Source organism: Stigmatopora argus, chromosome 6, assembly GCF_051989625.1.
Source record: "Stigmatopora argus isolate UIUO_Sarg chromosome 6, RoL_Sarg_1.0, whole genome shotgun sequence".
NCBI classification, from domain to species: Eukaryota; Metazoa; Chordata; class Actinopteri; order Syngnathiformes; family Syngnathidae; genus Stigmatopora; species Stigmatopora argus.
In genome coordinates, this window is record NC_135392.1 from 13,609,514 (window position 1) to 13,635,974 (window position 26,461).

Consider the following 26,461-nt stretch of genomic DNA (forward strand, 5'->3'; position numbering starts at 1 on the left):
TATTTATTAAAAATATTTATTTATTAGTTTTAACAAAACTAATTTACATACATTTTAGATAGCTTTCCCATATTTTGTTGGTTGGTTAAAGTCAAAATCACTTTTAAAATCAGGATTTTAAGTTTTCACCCAGATTGGAAGGAGACATGCCCTGTCTGCATGAAAACAGTGTGCAACCTGAAAGCCGGAGATAAAAGTGAGAAACGAAAACAATATACTTACACGGTCGTGACAAGGTTCCACTAAACATTTTGATATCCAGTGGAAATGGAATGTCTACAAACACTAGTTTGAACCCAAGATTTTGTTTAACTGGTACATGCATTTACGCTTTTATGGCACTTTTCCACTATCAAGGCACTCAAAGCGATTTGAGAATATATCCTCATATAATCAATAATACTGTAATATGTCCTCACTACCTATGAATGACACATCAGAAGCAAGGTGGGGTTCAGAAATATAACATAAGACAGACATTATTCGTTCAAAAACATTTTACACTATATTAATCTGACCTATAATCTGTACAATTTAAAGTTTTTTTATAAAAAGAAAATACTATACAAAAAGTTAAAAAAAACATCTTCACAATCCTATGCTCCCTTGTTGTTGATTCTTCCTCATTCTTTATTCCTGTGAGTGTGTCCTCTTTCTGTCGTTCCAATCAACCTTTTTTTTTAATTACTCTTGCAATGCGCCACCCAATGCCTTCATGTCACCTCTGGGAGTCTGTGAAAGGAGAACAGAATATAAAAGGAATGCTAGGCTTGATGGCAGTTAAGAGGCTCATCAGGGAGGATATGGTGAGACTGGGGGCTGTGGTTATACAAGGCCTTCAGAACTCACAGCTGCCAGCCCATATCCTTGTTTTTCTGCTGGCTACATTGCTAGTGTCATGATAAAAAGTTTTCCTTTATTCCAGTCCTATTCTTGATATGTCTATATCTATATCTATCTATCTATTGAGTTTGGATTGGATTGGATAACTTTATTCATCCCGTATTCGGGAAATTTCGTTGTCACAGTAGCAAGGGGGTGAGGATGCAGAAATAGGAAAGGCATTTTAGAAATAATATTTTGAGAAATAATTGACCCTATTTTAGTTGTCTTTAAAATTACATCATTTAAGAACATGAATTTTGATTTTCTGTGTTTGTGTGACTTGTCTGAAGTCTATTTTTATGTTTTTATACAGAATAAGTGTCAGCACAGGTATTGGAATTTTCAATTTGCCTTTACTGCAGTACACAAACACGTGTGCATCCTCATACAAATGGACACACAGACACACTCACAGGCAATAATGGTTTAACAATCAATGACTAATAATGTATAAGGAGTTTTTTTTTTTTTAACGCGAGACTGCCTGGCACAGGAGCACCACAGGGATGAAACAGCACTTGAAAGGCAAACTTTTTATTAGCTGTCTACTGCCAGGTCGGCATTGAAAATGAGAATATGTTCTCAAGTGCCTTACCTGTATAAATAGTTAAATAAATGTTGGAATCTTTGATGAGAAGGAAGCAAACTCAACAGTGGGCTAGGTCTCTGATGCGAGTATGTGCTCAGCTTGACAGTTGGCAAACAATTTTCCAAAGAAGAGGCAGAACAATTTTGCTTCAAGTGTTCATTTTTTGCTCCCGGTATGTATGTATGTATATATATATATATACACACCGTATTTTCACGACTATTCGGCGCATCGTATTTTACGGCGCAGTGTCAGTAACAAGTGCTATTTCTGTATTTTAGACACACAAAGCATGCACCGTTTTTTTAGATGCATATATATTATATATTATATATGGATGAACATCAAAACGCAATAGCGCTGGCTACCGGAAGTAGCCTATTTCCGGGTTCCGGTGCGCAGTGACTGCTGGGAAATATAGTTCTTGCACGCTACACCCACACGCTAAAAACACGTTTTTAAAAAGGCAACGGAAGCAAAACTGAGTTTGGTTGTACTTTATTTAGACATTTTACAACTTACTCACGTCATCATCACCCACAAATCCATCAAAGTCCTCATTTTCTGTGTCCGAATTAAACAATTGCCCAAATGAGTCTTCCAAAACGCCGGGTCCCGTGGTTGTAGTTCTTAAGCCTTCGGGAATGACGGCAAGCTCCGAGTTATTATATATATATATATATATATATATATATATATATATATATATATATATATATATATATATATATATATATATATAGTTATAGTTATAGTTATAGTTATAGTTATATAGTTCACAGTCTAGCTTTGAATGCTCTGTTGACGCCAACATTTAGCGGCAGGATTTCTTTTGTAAATACAGCCGAAATGACGGCCAGCACCAAATTAGTGTGGTCGCCGTCATACTAACTGTATTGAAGAACTGGGTGTATTAAGAACTCTATATCCCAGCAGTCACTGCGCAGTACTTTATCTACGGGAAAATAGTAGAGTCGGGGGCTGGTTTCCGTAGTTGTCCTATCGACTGATTTATTTTATTTTATCGTGATAACAATTTTAGTATTGGTCCATGTATAAAGCGCACTGGATTATACGGCGCCCTGTCTATTTTGGAGAAACATTTTGACTTTTATGCGCGCCTTATAGTCGTGAAAATACGGTATATATGTATATGTATATATATATATATATATATATATATATATATATATATATATATATATATATATATATATATTACAAAAATGTTTCATTCCTTTCCTCAAGCCTCACTCATACATTTGCCTCAAATGTATTATATTTAAAATGGATGCTCAATCTTAAAGCATTTAACTCCATCTGCCCAAAAAAATGGATTTTACACACCTTTATTAATACCACATTCTACATTGTAGCACAAACCATTTACATTTCAACTTTACTAGCCAGAAGGCATTTATATATGTATTTGTTGCTGTAAATTACTTAGATACAGGGCATTATACATTGATTCACTGTTGAAATGATTTCCGAACATGGGACATCTGAAACCATCATCTCTGAACATGTTCTCCATATTTCTCCCATTACTCCCTTGCAGGAAGTGGCCCTGTTGGTCCCCCATCTTTGTTAATGGTGGCTGAGTGGCTCTCAGGCCTCTCATATAATGACCTGTAATGCATAAAAACTCACCCCTGGGTAATTTTCTGCCTCTCTTAATCCTAATGTACATTTTCCAGTCCCTTCCAAATGTGTCATTAGGCCCAAAGAGAAAAAAACAGAAAAACAAACTTTGCAATGGTAGAAATGAAACTGTGGATGCCTGGCTAGTTGTGATTAACCTTTCTCACTTGAGACAGCATGAAATATTATCAATATTCCCAAAATAAAATGAGTGTTAGGATGTGAAACCAATTAAAATTTAGAGCTACAAAAAACTAAAAACAAAACACTTGTCAACAATACCCAAACATAATTGTATGTACTTTGGATACTTTTTTTGTATGATGCTTGTTTTTTTATTTATATGTTGATAACATTGGCAACCTCCTTGTTTTATCCTCATTAAAAGTACAATAATCCACTGATTCAATCTTGGTAACGGAAGAAGGATGCAAAACAAGAAAGTTTATTATAAAGTGATGAAAAAAGTTTGGAAACTAAGAGAGAAATTCTCGAGATTTCTCATTTACCTTATTTTTATAGGCATCTATCAGAAAATAGGATTTTTTTTAAACAGTCATTTGGTCATGACAAAATATTTGGAATTGAATGAGTTGAATGTTAGTGTGCATTCTATACATTAGGGTCCTCTGTTCCTCAGAAGAAAATGTTCTCAAACTTGACCTCCTACTGATAGACTGCATCTATCATCTGGACTCACTGATTGATTATGCTCCCAATTCAACATAGTGGTTGTCGTTGCCTGGGTAGGTCCTCCTAAGGGCCACCCTATAAGATGGAATCACCTTCAACACTCAATAACCTCTCTTCTCCTGCAGGGCCCACCAAATAAATTGACAAATATACTTCCCGTGTTGGTATGTCCCTCAAGTAAAAAGCAAAATACTAAGCAGTGATAATGCAGCACATTGTATGTGAGTTGTTGCATCTTGTTTTTTGTTTCAAACTCCTCCTTTTTAGTTATTTTTTGTTTTCCCCAAAAACACTACATTTTAATTTTTTTAAAATATTTTTGAATTTTTGGTAATCCATGATGAGCCAAGAGAAAACGAGCTGCCGAGTCGGGAAATCTCAGAGGTAAACACCGATTTGGCTCGCAGTCTAGTACGGATGCCAATAACATTCCTCTTGGCCCGTAGCGTTCTATTGAGGTCCCCCTTGTTTGTCACATAATGATGTCTGACGTGTTTTTTCACATTCTGTCAAGTCTTTCTACTTATCAACCCTGGGTGGTGGTTAGGTTTGTGGCGAAGGCATATCTGGAAGAATCTCCCCTGCTGGGCCTGGCTTTATACCCTCACTCAAATTGTGCTCAACATGTCAGTTAAAAGTAGAAGTTAATGTGTTGTACTGAACAGGGTCCATTAACTGTCACATGCCAAGATGTGCTGTAATTAAATGTGATTAAGTGAATGTCTAATTATGAGAGTTGTAAAAATAATAAAATATTAAATATCTGTTAATTGGGACAAGAAATACAACTCTATTGATAACAAGCTTATCAATTGATACAAATCCGCCAGTAATCCATTCATTTACCAATAGTAGAGCTTTATGTCAGCTGTAGGAGGCTGCGAATCGGTTATCAGAAGTTTCACATGGTTATGTCCATGAGCGGTACGATAGAAGGTTGGAGGATCTTAAAGCTTTAAATGTGGATGTGGTATAGGAAATGGACTGACTGCAGAGTGTGATTCCTTGGTAGAATGTGTGTATCAACACAGACCTCTGCAGGCCAGTTCTGTCTAGCCAGACCACAAAGAGTGTGGACAGCCCCTATACCTGTCCTGAAGCAGTGGAGGCAGACATGCTTAATAATCGGGCCACAACAGGCCAGGCTAGTGCAGACCTTAGATTTTACATGAAAAAACCTAATGACCAACTTTATGTATTCCATAGATGGACGGATAGATGTATATATAGATATAAACACAGTATAGACCACATGTTTCAGACTATGAATCAGTTTTCTTCTTCATAGTTCGGTTTGGCCAGACTTATACTCCAGAGTGACTTAAATGGGAAATTATTGAAGAGTAAATAAACCCCACTAAACTGACTTGTTAAAAAAAAAAAAGAATAATATTTGTGGTTGTACAATGGACCCCTCGCATGACAGTGGGCAGGGCATTGTAGTATATTCTATAGCTAGTAGTTTCTCTGTTGTGTCTATTAAATTCTATTCAACCCAAATTTATGAGAAACTTTTTACATTATGGTCCCAGTGTCATCACCCTATTACATGCCAGCCATGTATTTGTTCCATTGCTTTTCAAATTGTGTCTGTATCTCCCCTGGGCTGTGAGATTGCTAGGTTATCCCTGGGAGGAGATTATTTCTTTCTGACATTCTGCATGCCAAGGCAGATATCCAGAGGGACGCTTGCATGCCCATTTTCTTAATGCTGGGAGACGAGAATGCTCTGACAGTTAAAACTGTACCAAAAGGCAATGTGCAATTGGGAGGGGGTGGGATGGTTGATCTCTGTATACCATATAGCTGGTCACAAGGGCAGGCATCACTAGGGATCAAGGACCGGGGAGCTGAGCCCCATAAAATGCTCAAGATGCGTGCAAATATTGTGCATAACTGCACACTTTCCTAAACAGGGAACAAAGAATCATAAATGGATTTTCAGTGTTGTATGATTAGGACTTATACAACAACAATGCAATACTACTATACATTACAATACTGTGCAAAATGTACAAATTGTGTTTTGGTCAAATTAAGTGAATGTGACTAGCAGCTGATTCAGTACAAACTGTTACATGAGCTCCTCAGTGATGTGATGAAATATTCATGAAAAGCCACAGATTTAACAGTAAATACACACCAGTATGTTTCTTGTGATTCACACTTCTGGTAACATTTCAGACACAGAAAAGTTCACTGCAGAAATATGAGACCCTGAGTGTTTTCGGTTAAATTCGTTTATTGTCCTAAAAATAATGTAATTAACTCCCACGAAAGTAATATTCCAATTACTTGTAGGGATTGTTCACTTTAGCAGAATCAAACTGAATGCCATCTGGAAGCAAAGTACAAAGGACCAAAGTGTGCAAAGGTCATTTTGCTGGCTTTGAATATTCACCACCCTCTCACTGGAGCATTATGGCAGTTCAATATTGGCCTTGGGTTTTTTTTTTAATCCAGATACCATTGAAGGAGTGGCTTCATGGTTTCTTAGATAGTTTTCTTAGATGATATTCATGTGACCTTGGAGAGCATTTGCTGTCTTAATGAACATCATCGGTATTCATCCATGGTGGGGTTTACTGAGATTGATCTCTAGTGGATTCCCTTGGTTTTTGTTCTGAGATTAGCGCATTTCAACAAGGGCCTTCCATGGCTACTGGTTGGACTGATGTACTTTGAAGATGGATTTTACGATATAGAAAAGCCAGCTCTTTGTTAAGTCTTCCCACATGTACTTCACAAACCCCCTCAACCTCATGAGTATCAATGTGCAGTCAACGAGGGAGCTGTGGGGGATGCTGTCAGGAGAGATTTATTTTTATTTTTATTTTATTTATTGTATTTATTCCGGAGAGGGCAATTTGGAGAAAGTGTCTTTTACAACTATATGAACTATGACTCATAAGCAAATAATTTATTTTGCATTCCAGAAAAAAAACACAGACAACCAAAAACAGGCTCAGCTTCCATTTAAATTTTTTAACTATAATTGTCATTTCAGCAAATAGAAGTGAGGGTGTTTATTTAGTCAAATGCAGCCGGAGATGTAGTACATCTATTGTAGTGATATGTAATAACAGTGAAGCCTATTTATGGTATTTCACATTTTATGTCCAATGTAGTTTTAAATTAGAGGAGCTTATGGAGCAGTGCATCAATTTAGTAACATGAAGACACAATGGAATGAACAAAAAATGTTTTGCTTCATTATAGTCCATTAGTGACTCAAAGCAAGTGAGTGAAGTGCATCCACCCTTGAATGAACTCTCAATTTATAATCCCCCTATATCTTGTATGCTATTTTTTTGCAAAAGCCAATTTGCTAGTCAAGAAAAACATTTTGCTGGGTTTTGAATTGTGTTTGTGTGGTTGTGTTTGTGTGTGTGTGTGTATGTGTGTGGCTGAGATCCCCATCTCATTGCTGATCAATGTGTACTTTCTTGTCTCTAGTGCTTTTTGTTCACTCTAATCAAATTTATTGCGCTAATGCTTGTTTCCCGGAGATGGTGTGCTGACAACATGTTTTGTGATAATGATTCACATACACAATCAAATGGGAGCTCTCAAACATGAGGAGGTAGGAGTCTTGCTGATAAGATTTGCTTGCAAGGGTTTGTGGTAATAATGGCCTTAATGTCGTTTATGAGTACATGCGTATTTCTGGGGGTAATTCCTAATCTTTAAGATTTCATATTCCTTTTCAATCCAAAATGTTTTTCTTTAAATTATATCTATATCCATATATATATATATATATATATATATATATATATATATATATATATATATATATATATATATATATATATATATATATATATATATATATATATATATATATATATATATATATATATATATACACACACATATATACATACACTTACTACCAATATTACAATTGGGATTGTTTCCTCACTAATGACCACTAGAAAGATATGTTAGGGCACAGCATTATGAGTTTTGCCATTATATTACTGAACACCTACTGTCTCTGCATCTGTTCAGGCCTTTCAGTGAGTGTGACATGTCGACCCTGCGCTTTGGACAACACCTCATCAAGGCCTCCGCTGTGTTCCTGCAGACAGAGCTGTCCTTTGCTCTCGTCAACAGGAAACCTGTGGTGCCTGGACGTATCCTTGTGCATTTCAGGTCAGAGGTAGGCCTGTCTACAAAAGAGTAAATGCTCTAAAACCCCACATGTCCTGTAGAAGGAAATTGTTTATAAATGAGAACATTTTATTGAATGTTTTATATTCATACGCAGAAAATAATAATGTGAAGTATAGCAACCGGTTGTTAGAAGACTGAGCTTTTGAAAATACAATTTATTAACTCTAAACTCAAATCATGGTTCTATTATCCGTTAAAACTGGTATTGTTTGTTCCACTTCTTTAAGTATTGCTGGTAAATGTGTTAAAAACTGCTGCACCACAGCAGTAATAGCACTAATGTCCGAAACGCTCAATGATCTTAGGTTGTCGACACTACTGATGACTTGGTCAGAAATTTTGACATATCTGTGTGAGTCTTTCACAGTTTCTTACCCGTGTCATGTGTTTTATTAGAAGGTGTTTTTGGCTCTGTTGATGACTTTGATGTGCGAAGGCCCATGGCTTCCTTTTAGTGCCCTTCTTTAAACTATCCTGCTTAGCTGGGGGTTCCATCGAGATAGCTTGAAACTCTGCATTCATTATCTGTACCCATGTCTTCCTTGCACCCTGCTCACTTGTCACTTATATTCTGTTTATTCCTTCTGAGTTTTATAAACAATTTTGCAGCTTGTGACACATCGTAGATGATTTCTTTTTAACTATCTTGAGAAAATTACAAATCTAGCTTCAAAATGAATTATTTGAAATCAGATTTGGTTTTATCAAGAATATACAATAGTTATATTCTAGATCTTTACTAGCTAGCCTAGCTCTTCACTGTTGAAACTTACTTTCTATGGTTTTATACAACCAAGTACAGTAGATGACAGGTCACATTAAACCATCATGGCAATTTGGTTCCATTGAAAATTTCACACTGGTTTGCAGGCATAGTCCCATTAAATGTACAATTACTATGTCATTCTTATGCTGTTAGAGGCTTGGTAAGTGGTTGCAATTAGCACATGCAGAATTCTGACCCTCATTATGCTATATGATCTTGGCTGTATGAAGATGCTTTTTTTCTCAAAATAGCTTGTTCTAGTGTCTGGAAGTGTCAAAAAAATCTACGTGCGTAAATTCCTTGAGTAATAAAAGACAATAATTCAACTTTGCCATGGGATATTTGAAATCAAATGATTTAAAAACTATCTACTACTAAACTGTCACTAAAGTAACAGCTAGGTGATGATCCGTGATCATGACTACAGTTGTAAAAAAAACGTAACTTGATTGTCAAAATTATAATTTATGTAAGAATGTGTTAACAAGTTAAACCTTTAGAAAAATTCTAATGTTTGTAATGTCTGAACATTATTCTGATTACACTAAGTACTTGCTTAGTGTGCTGTGACCATTATTGGGCACAAATAGAGGTCACATCAAATTCTTGCTTAGGGCACAAGAGAGGCTTGTTTATGACCACAACATAGTACCCATGTCACTCCACATGCATGTGTGATCCAAAGAGCTCAATCCTTTCTGCACACAGTTGTGCATAAATCACTGGCTCTTACAATTTACAAACCATAGAAACAAATATTCATCAGCTTGTCTGCGCTTGCGCTAAAGGATTTGTTGTTTCCTGACCTTTTTTGTCTCCATTTCTGATGGGTTTACATCCCTTTCTTGCCTCAAGGCATTGTTTGTTTGCTAGTCTGAATTGAGGCGGATATTTTATCAAGCCCCTGCAGACATGTCACAGCCTGCTTTCATCATCAAGACAGCAGGTCTTGCAATGACCAGCCAGAGTATTTCTGAAAACAAGGACGATGTGACTTTTGAGTGTCTAGATGTGACAGTGAGGACAATGGAAAAGTAACGCAGAGCAACGAAATAGATCTGCCAAATAAAGCATGTTTCTACTTACTAGGAGGGAGGTCTTATCGAATACACAATTACATGTTTGTTTCGGCTGATAGAACCCAGACACTTATTTCACCTAATATATTTTCCTATCTAGTTCGCTAAATAATATATGACCTTCACAATTACTAATTGTTACATAATATGTCATCCTTTAATATTAACAAACAGTTGGGGTTTACATCGTTAGAGAATGTTTTGGATTTGGTAACTGCCTGCATCTCCACACTGCTAAAAGTTACGTTTTGGGTCATTGTTCTGTTGATTTGGAAAAACAAAAAAAGTTAAAATGCACTAAGTGTAAAATTGCCTGAGGAAACCATTCGGGACAAAAATATAAAATGTTTGAGGATATATCTGAAGACATCGTACTTTTGAAATGTGTTTAGTGCCGTACCCTAAGAAATGTGTCATTGCTTTTCAGTACTTTTCAGTGACTCATTGTGGACTCAGAAAGCACCCACAATTTGTGTCGACTATTGAAGGGTGGCCTCATTTTTGTCAATGTTTTATAATTAAAATCTCCCATTGGCTTGCTTCAGCTATGCTGCTGAACTTCTCAACTTCCTCTGTGCCTTTGAGAGATAGCACATGCAGCTAGACAGTTTAAATGGAATGAGGATCTGTCACAAAGCTCATTTTATTTCAATTCACCCTACAGAATAATAGCTGCTGTTGTCTCTTGCCTTCCAACTTACATTCTGCCCTTTTAGGAAGCAGATGGTATATCTCAGAACAGGGCACTTTTGCTAGAACTACCTTTGGGTCTTAATACTTTTGAGGTGGCCCACTGAGGAAACATTACCTTTGGTCTGAGTCATTAATATCTTTCATATGCTCTGTAATATATAACACCTAAAACTGTTCTTGTACTATTAGTGTTTAAATTTCACATATTTAGATAATGCTAAGAAATTTAGACCTCCTAGACAAAAAGGTCTGGCAGACATGGATCCTGACATGCAGTCTTTTATTTTGGAAGTTCTCCTTATTGCCCAATGATTTCCATGTCAGTGTTTATTATCGAGCAATTCAATTTTTGGTCCAAAAAATGCCAAAACATTGCTAGTGTCATCTTCTCAATGTATAAATTACACATAAAAAGATGGTCATGTATACAAATAGTTCACTGCATTTATGTAAAGGGTTGGACACACCTGACGATTTTCATTTGGCTATATTTGCATACCACTGTATACGCACTCTAAGTAGTATGTATGGATGCACAGTATGTACTGTCTGTATATATGCACAGTATGTACTGGCTGTATATATGCAGTGTGTACTGTCTGTGTGTATTCAACAAATATATAATGATAAATCATAACATCAGAAAGGTCACTGAAATTTTAAACTTCCGATTTTTAAAAATATGACACCTGCATTTTTTTGGTTTAACACCCATGCTTACTATCGTGAACTAGACAGTGACTGAGCAGTCTGCACAGCATCTTTGTCAACTGTCACTAAAAGGGAGATTCAGGCAGAGCAGAAAGGCCCAGGGTTATTGAGTCCGTTTGATAGTGTCAGTTAATAGAGGGTGCGTAATCTGTCTTCTGAGTTTGAGTCCTCTGTCCTTGCTCTATGGCTCCCAGTCTTCTTGTGAAACCTCTCTTTCTTCTTTCTTGTGACTCATTGACAATGATACATTTATAAATATTTTTCTTTCGTTTTTTTTAGTCAACTCTGAACGTCAGCTGTTCGATTCAGGGGAAAAAAGTAATGCTTTCGAGAATTCCTCTGCAAGAATTTATAACTTGAGATGTTAACTTCTTAGACCAAGTTCACAAATTTTGCCCATGTCAGACATAAAGATGAAGAAATCTGGTTACCATGGTTGGCTCTATTGCAAAAGGATTAAATTGACTTCCTTGCGCACATTACACTGAACCTGTCTTATATTATCCGACTGTCTTCTTGTGCCTCTATCTATAACCTTTTCTTGTTACTTCTAGCTTCAGAATACATATATTGCATTCATTCAAAAGACTAGACATGTACAATTAATTACCTAACCTACATCAGCGTGTAATGAAAGGTTTTATGGTTGAAGTTGAGGGGGTTGGGGGGTGAGGGGGCAGGATAATTTGAATCACCCAAAGGCTTTGCAGTTTCTCTTAATATTCCTTTTGGAATGAAATGACTTCACTCCTCTAATTTAGTATGATTTTTTTTTTTACCATAAAAATGTTTGATTGCCTTGTATCTTTCAGTAACTCAGAATCATAATGGCTGGAGGCATCATGTAAAAAGACTTACAAAGACGCAGATTTGCCACTGAAACATAGGTTATGCTGAAATTCAGAAATCATTGCTCTATTATGTGTGATAATATTTAAGTGCTGCCAAATTATCAACAACTGTAGAAATTGGTGTCCCACCTATAAGTTATGGCAGACCATATTTCCACTGTCATTTCACTCTTAATACGTTTGAACTTTGCATTGAAAAACGGTGTGAGCAGCTCTTTAACATGAGGCACAACATTCCTAAACCTGTAGTCTCTGTTCTAAATGACTGTTTTGGTTAGTGCCTTGGTCAAGGTAATGCAAGGAGTTCTTGAATATTTTTTCTTAGGTGACCCAGCACAGAAAAAATAGATACACTGACACATTTTTGGTCTGATTTTGGTATAAGCAAATAGAACACTCAGCTTTCCAATGACATGTCAACCATTTTGCTATGACTTTTCACAATTGAGCAATTGTGACTTGATGTTAGGGTGCTCAGTGAATCTTGGATTAAATTAGGGGATCACAAAAGGCTCACAATTTTTCACTTCTCATTAGCAACCAACGTGTTTTTGATGTCAGACAATGACCGAATTTGTCACAGAAACTAAAGACTTATTGAAGTATACTAGTTATCAGAAATTTCAGCAATTAAATAAGGACCGGAATGGATTCTATTAAACTAAACAGTGAAATTGACCACCATCAACAACCAAGCCACAATCAAGTGTGCATGGGTATTCGAGGTTGGGTGTGTTTGTGTGTTTTGTTTGCATGCGTCTGGGTAATAATAAGTATTAATTTCATAACAAAGGATTCTCGTTCAATGTTCTTGTTGTTGTAGCTGTAGTTTGCTAGGTTAACTGCACCTTTCTATTCCATTTTGTTCTGCCAGTTCATGTGATATAGCCATTTGCCAGCAATTCGTAAGTTGTTGGCATGCAGAGGGGTCTTTGTGTATAGGCTGACTTGGTGTCATCCACTCTGTCTTGATCCATTTAGATGAGCCAGTGATGCAGTACTGTAAGGTGACAGTGTCACGATCATTCGAAAGGAGGTCAGACTTTAATGAGTTCCATGATAAAACCTTGCTTCCTCTTAGGAGTTCCGTAGGTCATCAGATATATCATTATCATCATCATGGGACTAGCAGTTCTCTGGCCAGACAATATATCTGGCTTGAGCATTGCATGGAGGTCTGGTATCAGAGGTCACTTCCTCATATCCATTCTAATTACACTCGAATTTACCAAGAGCACGTTAACTAAAGGTGCTCTATACAGAGCCACTCGAAGTGAAACCATTCTAAAACTCAGTGGTATTAGTATTCTCATGATTCATAACTTGTTTCTCAAGAGACTACAGTGACAAACTTGTCTTCTGTAAATCCATATGAGGTCAAAACAAAATGTATGTTCTGATGCGGCATTTCAAGAAGAAATGGAAAGGAAACTTTATTATCTCCCGGCAAGCTTTCCAGCTGTTAATTTTCTCTTGTGCTCGCATAGGGTTGGCATTGGGGATAAAATGGAATGCAAAACATGTATATCTATCAATTTCAACTAGCAATTTATGTTCCTCTGGCTGATGAATATTGGCTGTCTGCTCTAAAGTAAAACAACTTTATTTTATAATATTGTAGGTAGGTACAATAGTACCAAATTCCTCAAGAAGAATGATTGGGCTGCTTTCGCAGAATTGAACTCCCCATCCATTTTCCTTGTAAACTCCATTAACCACCGTAAACTGTGTCGTAACTTGGCCTTCGGGAGCCACAATAGATAATTTTTAGTGCCAAGTTTGAATAGTTCTTTTTTTCTCTCTCCGTTTTCTTCTTACAAGCTGTGCCTGTAAGTGTGCAATTGCAATTGATGATTTGCAGACTGTTGAATGACCATAATATATGTATATATACATACGTACAAACACAAGATTTCAAATGACCAACTGAGTTTTGCCCTCAATCTAATACAATTAATCACCCTTGTAATCAAGCAACCCTCAACACTCTTGAACCTTTTTCCACATTTGTATATGCCTATCCTCTGTGACTATTTTTCATGCTATGAATGGAGTGTTGAGACTAGACTTTCAGGAAAAGTAAACAGATGATAATCATGGATCTTATAGTATGAGCCATAATGAAAATGCCTGATCCTTACATGCAAAAGAAGAACAAACCATGAAAATGGAAATTCATTCCAAATTCATGATGACTATATTTTTCTATTTGTGAGTTGTCTTCCACAGCAAGTTGGCTGAGTGGTGTGTTTTGTTCAGCATTAGAGAATACCTCAGAGTTGTAACAGGACAGTGGTTGCTTTACTATAAAAACAATGACCTGCCATATGTTTTAATGATATGAGGAAAATCAAGATGGCCATGACAACAAAAACAGCAGATAGTCCAGCAGACAGTCCAGGAAGAATCCAACCAGAAGTGCCGAAGGGCCAAGACACTGGGGGTATTTGTTTGACTTCTGAGTAATTATTCCAAAGGGGACGCGTGTAGTTTAAGATGTCTTGTTTGGTAAAAATAAAATAGAATAAAATAAACAACATAGTAAGATAATATGTTATTATACACCTCTTAGGCACAGGCGACCTATTGTTGTATGCCCCCCCCCCACACACACACACACACACACACTACAACTTACTCACACACAACAATATAAAATGCCACAGCTTTGAGGGAAGATAAATGGGAGAGTAATTGACTGAGACATTACAAATAATTTGTGGCTGTAGAAGAACATCATGATTGATGCTACTGGGGTTCCCTAGTGCAGTAGCTTGAAGTTTTCAGAGGTGAGAGCAGTTTGAGAAACAATGATTTAAAGGGTCAAATGAGGAAGAAGAGTACAGTGTGTGTGCAACAATGAGAGGAGAGCTAAGATGAGAGGAGGCAGTTGTCCTATAGAGGGCATGCAGCTCTAACTGAACTCCTATTTTCTCTCACTGTCTTGTGTATTACTCCCATTATATATTATGGATCCTGCTCTGGCTCTGAAATGACTTTTGAAATAGGCTTATGTGTAAAATGATGGAGTCGCGCTCTATCATTCATATTGACATTTTCTAATGAGGGTGTGTGTGCAGGTGTGTAGGCAGGTATAAATACACGGGTGCTCTTATGAATTGGGTCCTTTGTGAGTAACATCACAATTCCTTTTTATTTTATTCATGTCTTATGTGAATTTGGAATGATTGTTGACATATTGGATGATAATTTTGCATAATGCCTCACATTTCTGAGATAATGGGTTCAATCACAGACTATGGTTTATTGAACACATCAAATTGTCCATAGGTGTGAAAAAATTGTCAATTGGCCGGTAATCAGTTCAGGGTGTATCATATATTCTGCCCATACTCAGCGGTGATTGGCTCCAGACCCTCTGTGAGCCTCGTGAGAACAAGTGGTAAGGAAGATGAATGAATTTTGGCACATGAAGGTTGCACCTTTTTGGCAGCATGCTTGCAGTGGCACCATTTTTGTTGAGGAGGCTGTCACTTGACTGCTGGGTGCTTGCTGATTTTTCTCCTTAACAGGCAGCATTTTTGCAACTGCCTCATTTTGTTGAGCATAAAATGTCGCTATTGTTGAACTGTCTGCAGTGGTAAAGCTGGAGGAACTGTGACATGAGGAGTGTCATAAACTGCAGCTTCCAAGCCGTATAGAGACGAATGGGAGTGCCTGAAAAGTAAAATTGACTGAGTGAAATAACTGGTAAATTTTGGACTGGAACATTGAAACATTCTTTCTGTGTGACTGTGTGTGTGTGTGTGCAGGTGTTAGTCTCTAAAGGATGATACAGTAGCTTGTTTACATAAAACCCGAACACAAGACTGATGGGGGGGTTTGGGGCATTTAATATCTTGGCAACTTCATCTGCTTATCGATATTATTACTTGTTTTCTGTTCAGCAGCAGCTATTGTGAAAATGCTATTGTTGGTTAAGTTCAGTTGAGATTGCGTCAAACCTGGTCCTCTCTCCCAAGCACAAAAGCCTCCTCATCCCCTATCTGTGTTCTTAATACATTTGATAAATCCACCACGTCTGTGATCTTTTCTACTCCTTAATCGCCTTTCCTGATTGGAATGTAAATTTCTTTGTGTATGTGGACTTGCAGTTGAAAAAAGAACAAAAGTTTTAAACAGTACTAAAAATCAGCCTGCACACTCATTTTTAACAGCTACAAGGCATCATCATCTGAATTTTCCATTCTGGCTTTGAATATCAATGGCTCGTTATTCAACAATAATGAAGTGCAAATCACAGCTCCTTATATACACTAAGCATGCTTCTGGAAATAACATATGACAGCCCACAAGAGTGAGATGTCGCATTAACTTAGTGCTAACAGTTGGTGTGATCCTTTATCAGACTCTTCTCTTTCTCAACACTGTCAAGTCTCTGAGGACTTCAGAATTTAATGACAACATGCCTCATCTCTGTCTATCGGAGCATTAGTTTCAGCACATTACTTTTTAATGTATTAATTGTAATACAGTTCATATAACTTCTGCCCTTTTTGGACCACGAGCTACTACTTTTTTTTCCTCCCCATTTTTACCTTTTGGCTTTTATAATGAAGCGGCTTGTGGATTTTTTTTTCTCATTAATTTTCCATTTTGTTTCGCTTCGCGGGCCAGCGCATCATAATGATGTTGCCACTAAGAGGTCATTCAAAAAGTCTCTTAATGACGAGGGCAAGTGTTCCATAATGACCAAACTCAAGTTCCCAAGGGTATTCGCACATTCTCGGTGTGTATTTTATTCTTCAGATGCACCCTTAACTTGTGACATCTCAATAGGCTACATTTGTGAGAAAACCAGCTCATTTAAGGTACATACTGACTTTTTTAAATTTTTGTTTATAGCTTTAATTATACATATAATTTACTACCTTCTCCTTTGTTAAAGGTTTGTGTGCATTGATCTGACAGTACGACCAGTGATTTAGTTTACAGCATTTATCCTTCCATATTTACTGACAAATAGTTACGCTATCCAAATAGAATATTGTTTGGCCTATCGTATAAAGCTATTAATTTTAAGGTTTTATGGATGATTGTTGAATACTATTAAGAGAATTAAGTTGTTACGACTCTTTCAAGATCACCTTTAAATACATTCAGAGTGTACTAATTTGAACTGGAATGCCTCCTTTTCTTTTCTCGTATTAATTTTATTGGTGTCAGATGTGAATTGTGAAGAAAAATGTATATTTAGAACTAATTTGGATGTTATTAAAGGGAAAGCTTAGCTCCAAAATACACAATTCATCAAAACCTACATGAATGTATTGATTCTTGTCTTCTCCTTGTAATTCATTCAAAGCTGTTTAATGTTCTAATCCACAGAGGAGCCTTTGGTTGTCTTTATTGGTCACATAAATGTCATCATATTTGTCCCTTGAGTGACTTCACTCAAACATGGCAGCTTATAATGGTGAAATAGCATAGAGACTGGCCTTGGGAGGTTAAAAAAAGCTGTAGATTTTTCGTTATTATTCTTTCGTTCCATTTTTGTTGGTGATCATATTTTTTTAAATCCTATATCGTTTGTATACACGTATCGTGTAAACTTTATTTTTCATTAACTCTATTGTAATTTTTCAAAAACTATACACATTTAAAAAAGTTTGTGGCAATAACTATCTACTTAAATATATGTATTATTTAAGACTGTAGTTACTCATAATGACATATATAACCCCGATAAAGCCTGAGTTATAGTAGTAATGCTGTCACTTTACCAAAAATAACTCATTACTAACTTTATGATGCAGTTGATAATTTACCCTGCTATTTTCTATGTTCCTAAATTTGAATGCCCATTTCAAATGACACTAAGCACTGCTTAAGCTGACAACTGACAATAGAAAATAATTCAATTAAATACTTTCAGGGATTGACTTGTTAATAGTGTGGGCACACACACTAGTAGCAGAGCTTTTCCTCCTGACAGCTTTATCAATATTCTCTCTCATCAAAACGCTCGGGCAGATAACGTCACTAAAAGGTTACTGCTTCTCAGCTAACTGCCTCATTAAAAAGTTTGGATGGGTATTGGGGCAGCCAATTGAGCCCTGAAAGGGTCTGCAGTTGACAGTGTGGGGGATCCCTATGGTAGGAGCCTCAGGAGAACAACTCACTTTGGAAACTTTGAACTCAGTCACTAACCCTGTATATTTACACGATGACAAGAAAGGGACATGTGGGGATACCATTCTATCTCTCTCCTTTGCCTCTATATCGCTGTCTTTTTCTGTATCGTCTCTCTTGTGATGTGTGACACTAGTAGAGATGAAATTTGAAATCCAATAATTATAGTGACTATTACTAAGAATATACAAACGTGCTGGTCATTTTTGTTTTATTATTATTATTATTATTATTATTGAACAGTGAAAACCAATACAATTTAGCACATTGCCTCAATTTCATTTTACTTAATCTTATTTAATCTTTTGGCACAACATCTTTTCACACTTTTACTACATAGGGTGAACAAAATTGAAACAATAGTATTGAAGTAAGAGTAGCCTGAAGGCTAGTCTGTGGTGATGTGGTGTTTAAAAGATTGTGTAATGTACTTGCTTCCAACATTGTGTTGACTGCTAAGATGAATTTAACTGAAATATGAATCACAAAGGAAATTACACATTTTCACTTTAGCCTACCTACTAACAATTGCCATTCATCTGTCAAGTGGAATCAGCATAGACTGATGTTAAGTGAAGCCAAGCAACAGTTGAGCAGGTACAGGTCACAACACGGACTCACCCATTTTCAGGTCAACACTTAAATTAGCACTAAAAAGTACACATTATAGACAGATAAGACAAGAAAAATGGAATTTAAGTGATGTTAGAGAGGCTATCAACTCTAGATCCATCTTGAAACAGGGGAGGGAAGCTCATGGCACCATCTTCTCCTACATAAAATTCAATTTTTCACCATTTTCCAAGGAGTGAAATATTTAGTTCCTGTCAAATAACAAACACTCAGTGCACACACTTCTGCATTTCAGGTAACAGCACAGCCTTTGTTAAAATTGAATGGAATGTTGCTAAGAATGATTCTACCCATGACTGTTGTTGGCTGGCAGATGCCTCCCTCCAATGTATCTACTGTAATTCTGCATCTCCAAATAAGAGGTTGTGTGCTTCTATATTAGTTTATTTTACACACCAACACTCAAACGAGCTGTTCCGTCATTTCCATATGCATGAAACGATGACACATGGTCAGATGAGAAGAGAAAAGTCTATGTTTGAGCAAATAACAATATTAGCAGGCACGCAGTTGTGGAATTATTTTAATTGTATTGTTTAAAAACCTCGCTTATGAAAGCGATTAAACCCTGCGAGTGGTGGAATAACAGTAAATAACAGGAAACATAACAGATTGAAGTTAGTTCAAGAGCGATTAAATGAAAAATAAAGAGTGGAAGATAGGAAGTTAATAGACAGCTTGCTTCCCCTCCCTCCTTGCTTCTTCTGGCTGAGTGTCGAACAGATGGAGGATGACAGTGGATGCTTAATGAGGTTTCAGACACACATGCGCACAGACCTGCATCGCTAGAAAAAGATTCACACGAGTAACTATTTCTCAACACTATTAGAGTGTGCCCTACTGAGATAGGCACATTTCTCAGTTAGTTTACTCAAGCTGGGCTAAAGTTTTCTTTGGATTGTGTTTTTTTTCCTTGCAAGAGAAAATTTAACAGTAAATTATTTAAAAAAAATAGAACTGTTATTGCCACCCAGAACTATTAAAATGTTTTCTCTAATAGTGCAACACTGCAAGATTGATAGTGGTATTGGGTGGAAAAATGTTTTAACTCCAATGTATTTGTATAGCTATTTGATACTTTATGTCCACGGTTGGCATCGATTAAGAATATCCACTTCAAGTCACCAGTGTAAAGCACATCATATCGTGTCATATTGACAACTCATTTGACACAAAGTAACAATAAATATATGTGCATATATAACATATTAACACCAATTTTAACACTGAATTAGACATTTCCATGTCTTGAAGCAACATCGGTATTTTGATCTCCAACATGACTGACCCAGTATGCAAACATTTTCTAATTTTCACATGATTTGTAACTAGCTGGGGTTTGACTAATGTACGTGTTGAGAAAATGAGGCTTCACTTTGGCTTAAATGATCATTTCTTCTTTCTTCCATATTGCAGTGTCATTTGGATAGGTGACTGAATGGACTACTCCATTCTCCCTTTTGACATGGCCTCTTTGGCATGATCATGTAACTATGTCATAGAAAACATGAAATCATCACATGGGAATTGAATTCAAAGTAGTGATCCAAGTGTCTAATTAAATTTAAAATTCAAAAAATAGACTGTCAGGGTAGACTGTCAGGGATGAAGGTGACTTATTAAAGTTCTTCAAAGCTTAAGGATTGCAATTCAGCTCCTCCTTTGATCAGTAATTGCTGGAAAGTTCCCACAATTAATTGATTACTCTTGAGAGAACAGGCTTCTCTTACCTCACTTTGTAGATGCCATGTTGTTTTCTTGAACTCAGATTTTCCCAAGATGATAATGAAGCGCTCACTTTATAATAGAACTCCCAATCATATTTCCCCAACGGACTCTTGATTTGAGCTTACTTGTAACTTTCTCGGAATGTCATGATCTAGATGAAGTTGCCCACTGGTGGTGGCTACTGTTGGGATAACAACGCCAACGGCTGCTGTCTCCCACGAGACCTGTTTGCAATCTGCTGGAGTGCCTCATATTTCCCTTGGAGCCCTAAGGCCCTTCTTGTTAAAATAGGTCCGCTGAGAGCTGTCATCCACTTGGCAGGTGGAAAAGACAGCCGATGATCTAACTGGAGCTTGAAGCAGCAAGAAGGCTTCATTTGTGAACTTGCCATGTTGCTAAAGCTTCTATGGAAGAACTTTGTCATGTTATTAAAACAGTTCTGTGGAATACTAATCCATGCTTAAAAAAATAGACCCCCCAATCGTTTACAATTTGCCACAACATACAGTGTGCCTTTCTAGGGAATATAGCTCAAGTATATTGATTGGCTCTGTGTAAAATAAATCAAGGTAAGTTTTAAGGCTTTGTGGAGAAACACAGAACAACCTGAGTAATACAAGATTTTGTTTGTTTTTGTTAGCCAATGATTGTGGTTATCTGGAAGATATAGCCTCCCCTTTGTTTTAGTGTCAGAAGATATCACATTAAGCAGCCAGATGCTTTTCACTTGACATTTCCATCAACTCTACCCAAATGCTGAACCCATGTCTGTCTTGTTTGAAGCTTCAAGCCCCCAAAGGAAAAATAAGCCTACAGCAGTCAATAAAATGCTGTTCTTTCAACTGTTGTATATAAGCTTCACTTAACTCATTGGCTGCCATTGACAGCAATAGACATTCAATCCATTTCAAAGTGTAGGGCTGTCAGCCAGAATATTAGCTTTTGATTAAACGATTGTTGCGATTAGGTGGTCACATTTATTTTTCATAAGGTATGGGTGTGACTGTTCATGGTTGTCCATCTCCTTGTGCCCTGCGATCGGCTGGCCACCTATTTAGGGTGTCACCTGCCTCTTGCCCGCAGACTGCTAAGATTGGCTCCAGCACCCCCCGCGACCCTAATGAGAATAAACCGGATCAGAAAATGAGATGAGATGAGAATATGAGAAGTAACAACAAAGGATACATATCATATCTTACACTTAGCAAACCCAAGGCCACAATTACCGAACTTTTACATATTTTACATAATCTAACTTGCGTGAACAACTGTCAAAAAAGAACCCAATCCAGTCTATCATGCCCACAAGCACAGTCACTTGGGGCCCCACCCTTGTCTCCTTTTCTTTCTTTCAAGATATTTACTCTGTACCATTTATGCAAATTGCCCACTGGGTTGGATTAAAGTATTTAAATATATTTAAATGAAATTGAAATGTATTGAGATGAGAAGTGTGGCTGCCTGCAAGCCAAATCAAAGTGATTGCTCTGTGCATCCACATGCATTTTTCCATGTTAGTCCCTCTTAGCAAACATGCAGCTGATTTATCTAACATTTCATTCATTCATTCATTGAACCGCTTTATCCTCATTAGGGTGGCGGGGGGTGCTGGAGCCTGTCCAAGCTGATTCCGGGCCAAGGGCAGGGAATACCCTGACAACCATGCACACACACTTTTTTAGAGTGTCCAATCACCCTTTAACTAAAATTCTAATACAAATATTAATTAAATGCTGACTCTGTGTCATGTCAGTGCTTACATAGCAATTTAGGTTCCAACCGACAGGACATTTTTACTATTAATTACAGTATGACTCAATGTACGATTTTGATATAGTATGTGTAAAGCTATTGAAGTATATACATATTTTTATTGATGTAAAGGCTCCCAGGGGATTAAAATAAAACATGTAAAGTTAATCATTTTGTTGCCAATGCCATCTGTTGCCCATAAAAAAATATTAATATGCACTGTAATTCTATAGTGCCTGTTTCCAATTCAGTGCCTCAACTAATCCTTTACAGTCAACACTTGCGCATTTACCCATCTGCAACTATACCTACTCACAATTTTTTGATGAATTCATGCCTTTATTGTCTAACTACAACTGTAAGACAAGATTGATGAGCTCTTCTATTTGCAGAGCAAAATAGTAAAAGTGCAAATTAGTAAAAATATTAAAATAAAAAAATATTATTCATGCGGTTGGACCGGATGTTTGTATATGAACCTGTTTCCTGTTTTTCCACATTTTTAACCGTGTAATAGTGTACATGCATCCATTGACTTAACTACAGCCACACACTTGTCAGTAAATGTTTTCAATTTTTTTAGGCACGCACCAAAACCAATTCTATTTTTTTAATTTATATGAAAAAAAGCATACATTTTTGTGACTTTTTTGTTATATAGTTTTTGTACCTACCAATAATATCCTCTTTTCTCAAATGTGCTTTGATGTGCTGTAGATTTAATTTCTTCTCTTTTTAATTTTAAAGTACAAGTAGAGGGAACATTTTCTATTTGGCTTTTTTGCAACTTACCACTGAAGTCATAATCATATGCCATGGATATAGTTAATAATTACTTTGATCTCATGACCTTTCTTCGCATTCCATTTCGTCCAGCACTTAAGTTTATCAGCAAATATCTACTAAACTGGCTGGAGCTCTAGCCTATTTTAGTAGGGCAGTAATAAAGGTGTAAGAACCAAATTGAATCACAACTGTTTTATTCTACCATCTACATCAATTTGTATTAAAGAATCCTGAAATGATGTTATATACAAAATGTATGAAACCATTACAATTTATTCTTTATGCATTCAACACACGTTCTTACTTCCACACAATTATGAAATAGATCTATATTCATGGAGATCAATTAAATGCATACGTCTTAAATATGACAGTGTCTACATTTTGACACATTGCTTCCTGTTGGCTACATATAGGATTTGTGTTTCATTTCAATTCACAGAAAGTGTCATTTTAAGATTTCAAGATTGCCATGCATTTATTTTCATTTCATGTAAGTCAGGGTGCATTGTTTCTTATTTTTAAATAATCAGTTTGTTTTCTCGAAATTAAGCCAAAATGAGTAATGGATCAGTGTCAAAAGAAGCAGCTTGATTAACTCCACACGATACATTGTGGCTTCACAAATGGTCTCTCTTATTTGCACTAATGGTCTCTCAAAAGAGCTTATGTGGACAGTTTGTTCGAAAGCCCAAGGTGAGATTGCTGCTGCAAATAGAAATCTCAATGGGAAAAATGGTTTGAATACAGTTAATGACTTGGTACACAACCTGGTCTGCATGACATGTATAGCCTACTGTTATAATGATGTCTCATTATCGCCACTATAACTTCTGGGTTTGCTACAGAGCTGTCTGCTGTATGCAAAAGGGGGATGGCTCATTTTATGATTTTCGGGGGGGTTGCTTTTTTAAAATATATTATTTGAAAGCATTGAATATTAATAGTAAACATTTTTGTGTTGTAAGATACACAGCCACAGGGAATTGACATATGCATGTGCTGAAACAGAACTCATAGTCTGGGCAGATGCTGGGGAAACCCAAGGTTGGCACTGGGTGATCAAAGTCTTTAGCCAATGTGGTTAAACACTATAAATATCCCACAGCAGGTGAAGGTTCAATAATGTGGGGTGAAGTAAAACTACCTAGTTATCAGGTACGGTACACGTTTTGGTGGTGAATTTTTTGGGAATCCTTGAGCTAAGACTTATGTCGGATTTGTTTGAATGTGGAGAATTTTAGTTTGGATTTCTGTCCCAAACTATTGTCGAATGTGATTCCTTTAGAGGGCAGGGTCTTAAAGGTTTCTACACCTTGGCCACTCACTTATTGGGATTCTATAATAAACCTTTGACATGCACATATCACAAGTCTTCTAACTTTGGGCACCTTTTAAAAAGACATTTAAAAACCACCTGGCATCTGTGAAACATTGTGAAAGTAAAGTGATGAATGTCTGTTTTTGGTTTCAGACTTGCCTAAAATGACAGAAAAAAATACGACTGTCAGACACGTCTTTCAGCAAATTTCACACCATCCATCTTTCTTCCATAGGAAGCATATAGCCACAGCTTAATGTCTCAAACAGTAATGTGAACAGATCTCCTCCGAGGCCTTTGAGTGCTGACCAAAATGGCTCATCTTTCACAGTGAGGGAGATTTATAGATTGTCATTTCAGCACTTTTCCTACACATTCCTTTTTCCTACAATCGTTCATCGAAGGCCAAACACCAGATGGGGGCTTTAACAAAACAACAGAAACCAGTTTGTCATCCTTCACAACTGCCATCTTCACAACAAATGACTGCTGGTGTGTGATCAAATGGGAAACTCAGTGGCTAAGGTGACTTTTTTATACTGCAGATCAAAAGCAGGGGACAATAGCAAAGCCTTGGTGCAGCTGTTGTTTTCCGGGAACATACAGTATCTGAAAGGCCTGAAGGATGCCCTTGAGGAGAATGCTGAAGGATGTCATTTAAAACAGAATTTAAAAACACTGACTGTTAGTTATACACGTTTCTGTTGTTTTATGTTTTGGGATTTTTTTCCCTTATGGTTATAGTTCTATTTCACTACCTGAAGTGGTTTTGGCTTTAACCTTAGACATAATCTTCTGTTGAGAGTGACTTAAGAGAGATATTTTTTTTACGCTGTCGAATTCATAAAGACGAAGTCTGGACGCTGTGAAAGCAAGTTATTGAATTTCTATCCCATCATCTCAGAAAACACTCAATTTTCCACTTAGTTTATTTATATAATTTAAACCATGTAACAGGATGTTGAATGGGAATGATTGAAGTGTTCTTAAGTCATGGTACCACTCTATTTTCTATTTGTCGTGTTGCAAGTTTAGTGATGAAGAACCGTGGGTGCTGTTATTACAGTAAGCTCAATGAACCACTTGAATTTGCTTTGCACATCAAATATAATGTGATCTCTACCATCTTAAGTTTGCTCCTTTCTTCTTAGCCAAGGAGTATGTTCCACTTTCAAGCTTCTAGCAACGATCTGACTTTGTGAGGAGCGAGGAGCATTGAACCCTGACAAGGTTTGTTACTTTGACAACTCAGTGTCTCTGAGGTCCAAGGCTTTCTGACAGCTTTAGCCCTGTGATCCAGAAAAACAGCTCTTGCTCAGCCTGCCAGTCCCTGTACATTTCACAAGGCAGCCAGATAAGCAAAAGCAGGATGAAGGCCTGTGAGTTGAGCGATTTGATGTCCTTATCTCAAAAGCTCTGTGCACTTCTTGGAGGCCTTTACCACAAATATTGATTTTTGCCCCATTTTGTCCCTATTCTGAGTCTGACTCCTGTTTAATCATATCAGATTCAAAGGTATGTTCAACATTGATAGAATTGATTGAGTGAGCCCCCAATTCACATATATATATATATATATATATATATATATATATATATATATATATATATATATATATATATATATATATAATGGAAATTCCATGATATATATTTTTACTAATTTAGCTATACGTGTTCTGTATTCAGTGAATGATTTGGTTGTGATGTCAATAATGCAGATACAGAGCCCTTTCAACAATTGTATTGATGATCAATTGACTCCAGAGTGCTAACCACTCAAGCCACCAGGCCGCTGTACCAAATATGTTCCCCCAATTAAAACATATGACTTGTGTCTGATTGAATGGTTTCCCGTTTGTTATCTATTACTGTCGCAACATACCTAAGTAGTTTGATTGCGGGTTTGTTACAAGGCAAACCTAAAGGCCTCTGCTTCCATCACGAGGTTCAGGACGTATCTCTTACGGTCTTGTCTTTTTGTTACTATGTTAAATT

At 36.8% G+C, this 26,461-nt stretch overlaps 1 protein-coding gene and 1 long non-coding RNA gene across 6 annotated transcripts in view; one reads left to right on the forward strand and one right to left on the reverse strand.

The window, feature by feature from the left end:
* The window catches only part of fhit (fragile histidine triad diadenosine triphosphatase), a 50,727-nt gene that overhangs the window by 2,288 nt on the left and 21,978 nt on the right, over nucleotides 1-26,461 (forward strand). For 3 of the 5 annotated variants that reach the window (XM_077602550.1, XM_077602548.1, XM_077602549.1), the window contains exon 4: nucleotides 7,826-7,969. In XM_077602550.1, the coding sequence (XP_077458676.1) occupies nucleotides 7,845-7,969 (125 nt within the window). In that variant the 5' untranslated portion in view covers nucleotides 7,826-7,844. Of the gene's footprint in view, nucleotides 1-7,825; nucleotides 7,977-26,461 lie in introns of those variants that run through there. The other 2 variants (XM_077602552.1, XM_077602553.1) reach the window with 2 other exon arrangements.
* LOC144075497 (uncharacterized) lies at nucleotides 155-20,815 on the reverse strand. Its single transcript, XR_013300564.1, has 3 exons — nucleotides 20,607-20,815; nucleotides 15,534-15,768; nucleotides 155-732 (listed from the first exon to the last, which is right to left on the reverse strand). It is a non-coding gene; the product is annotated as an uncharacterized LOC144075497 (long non-coding RNA).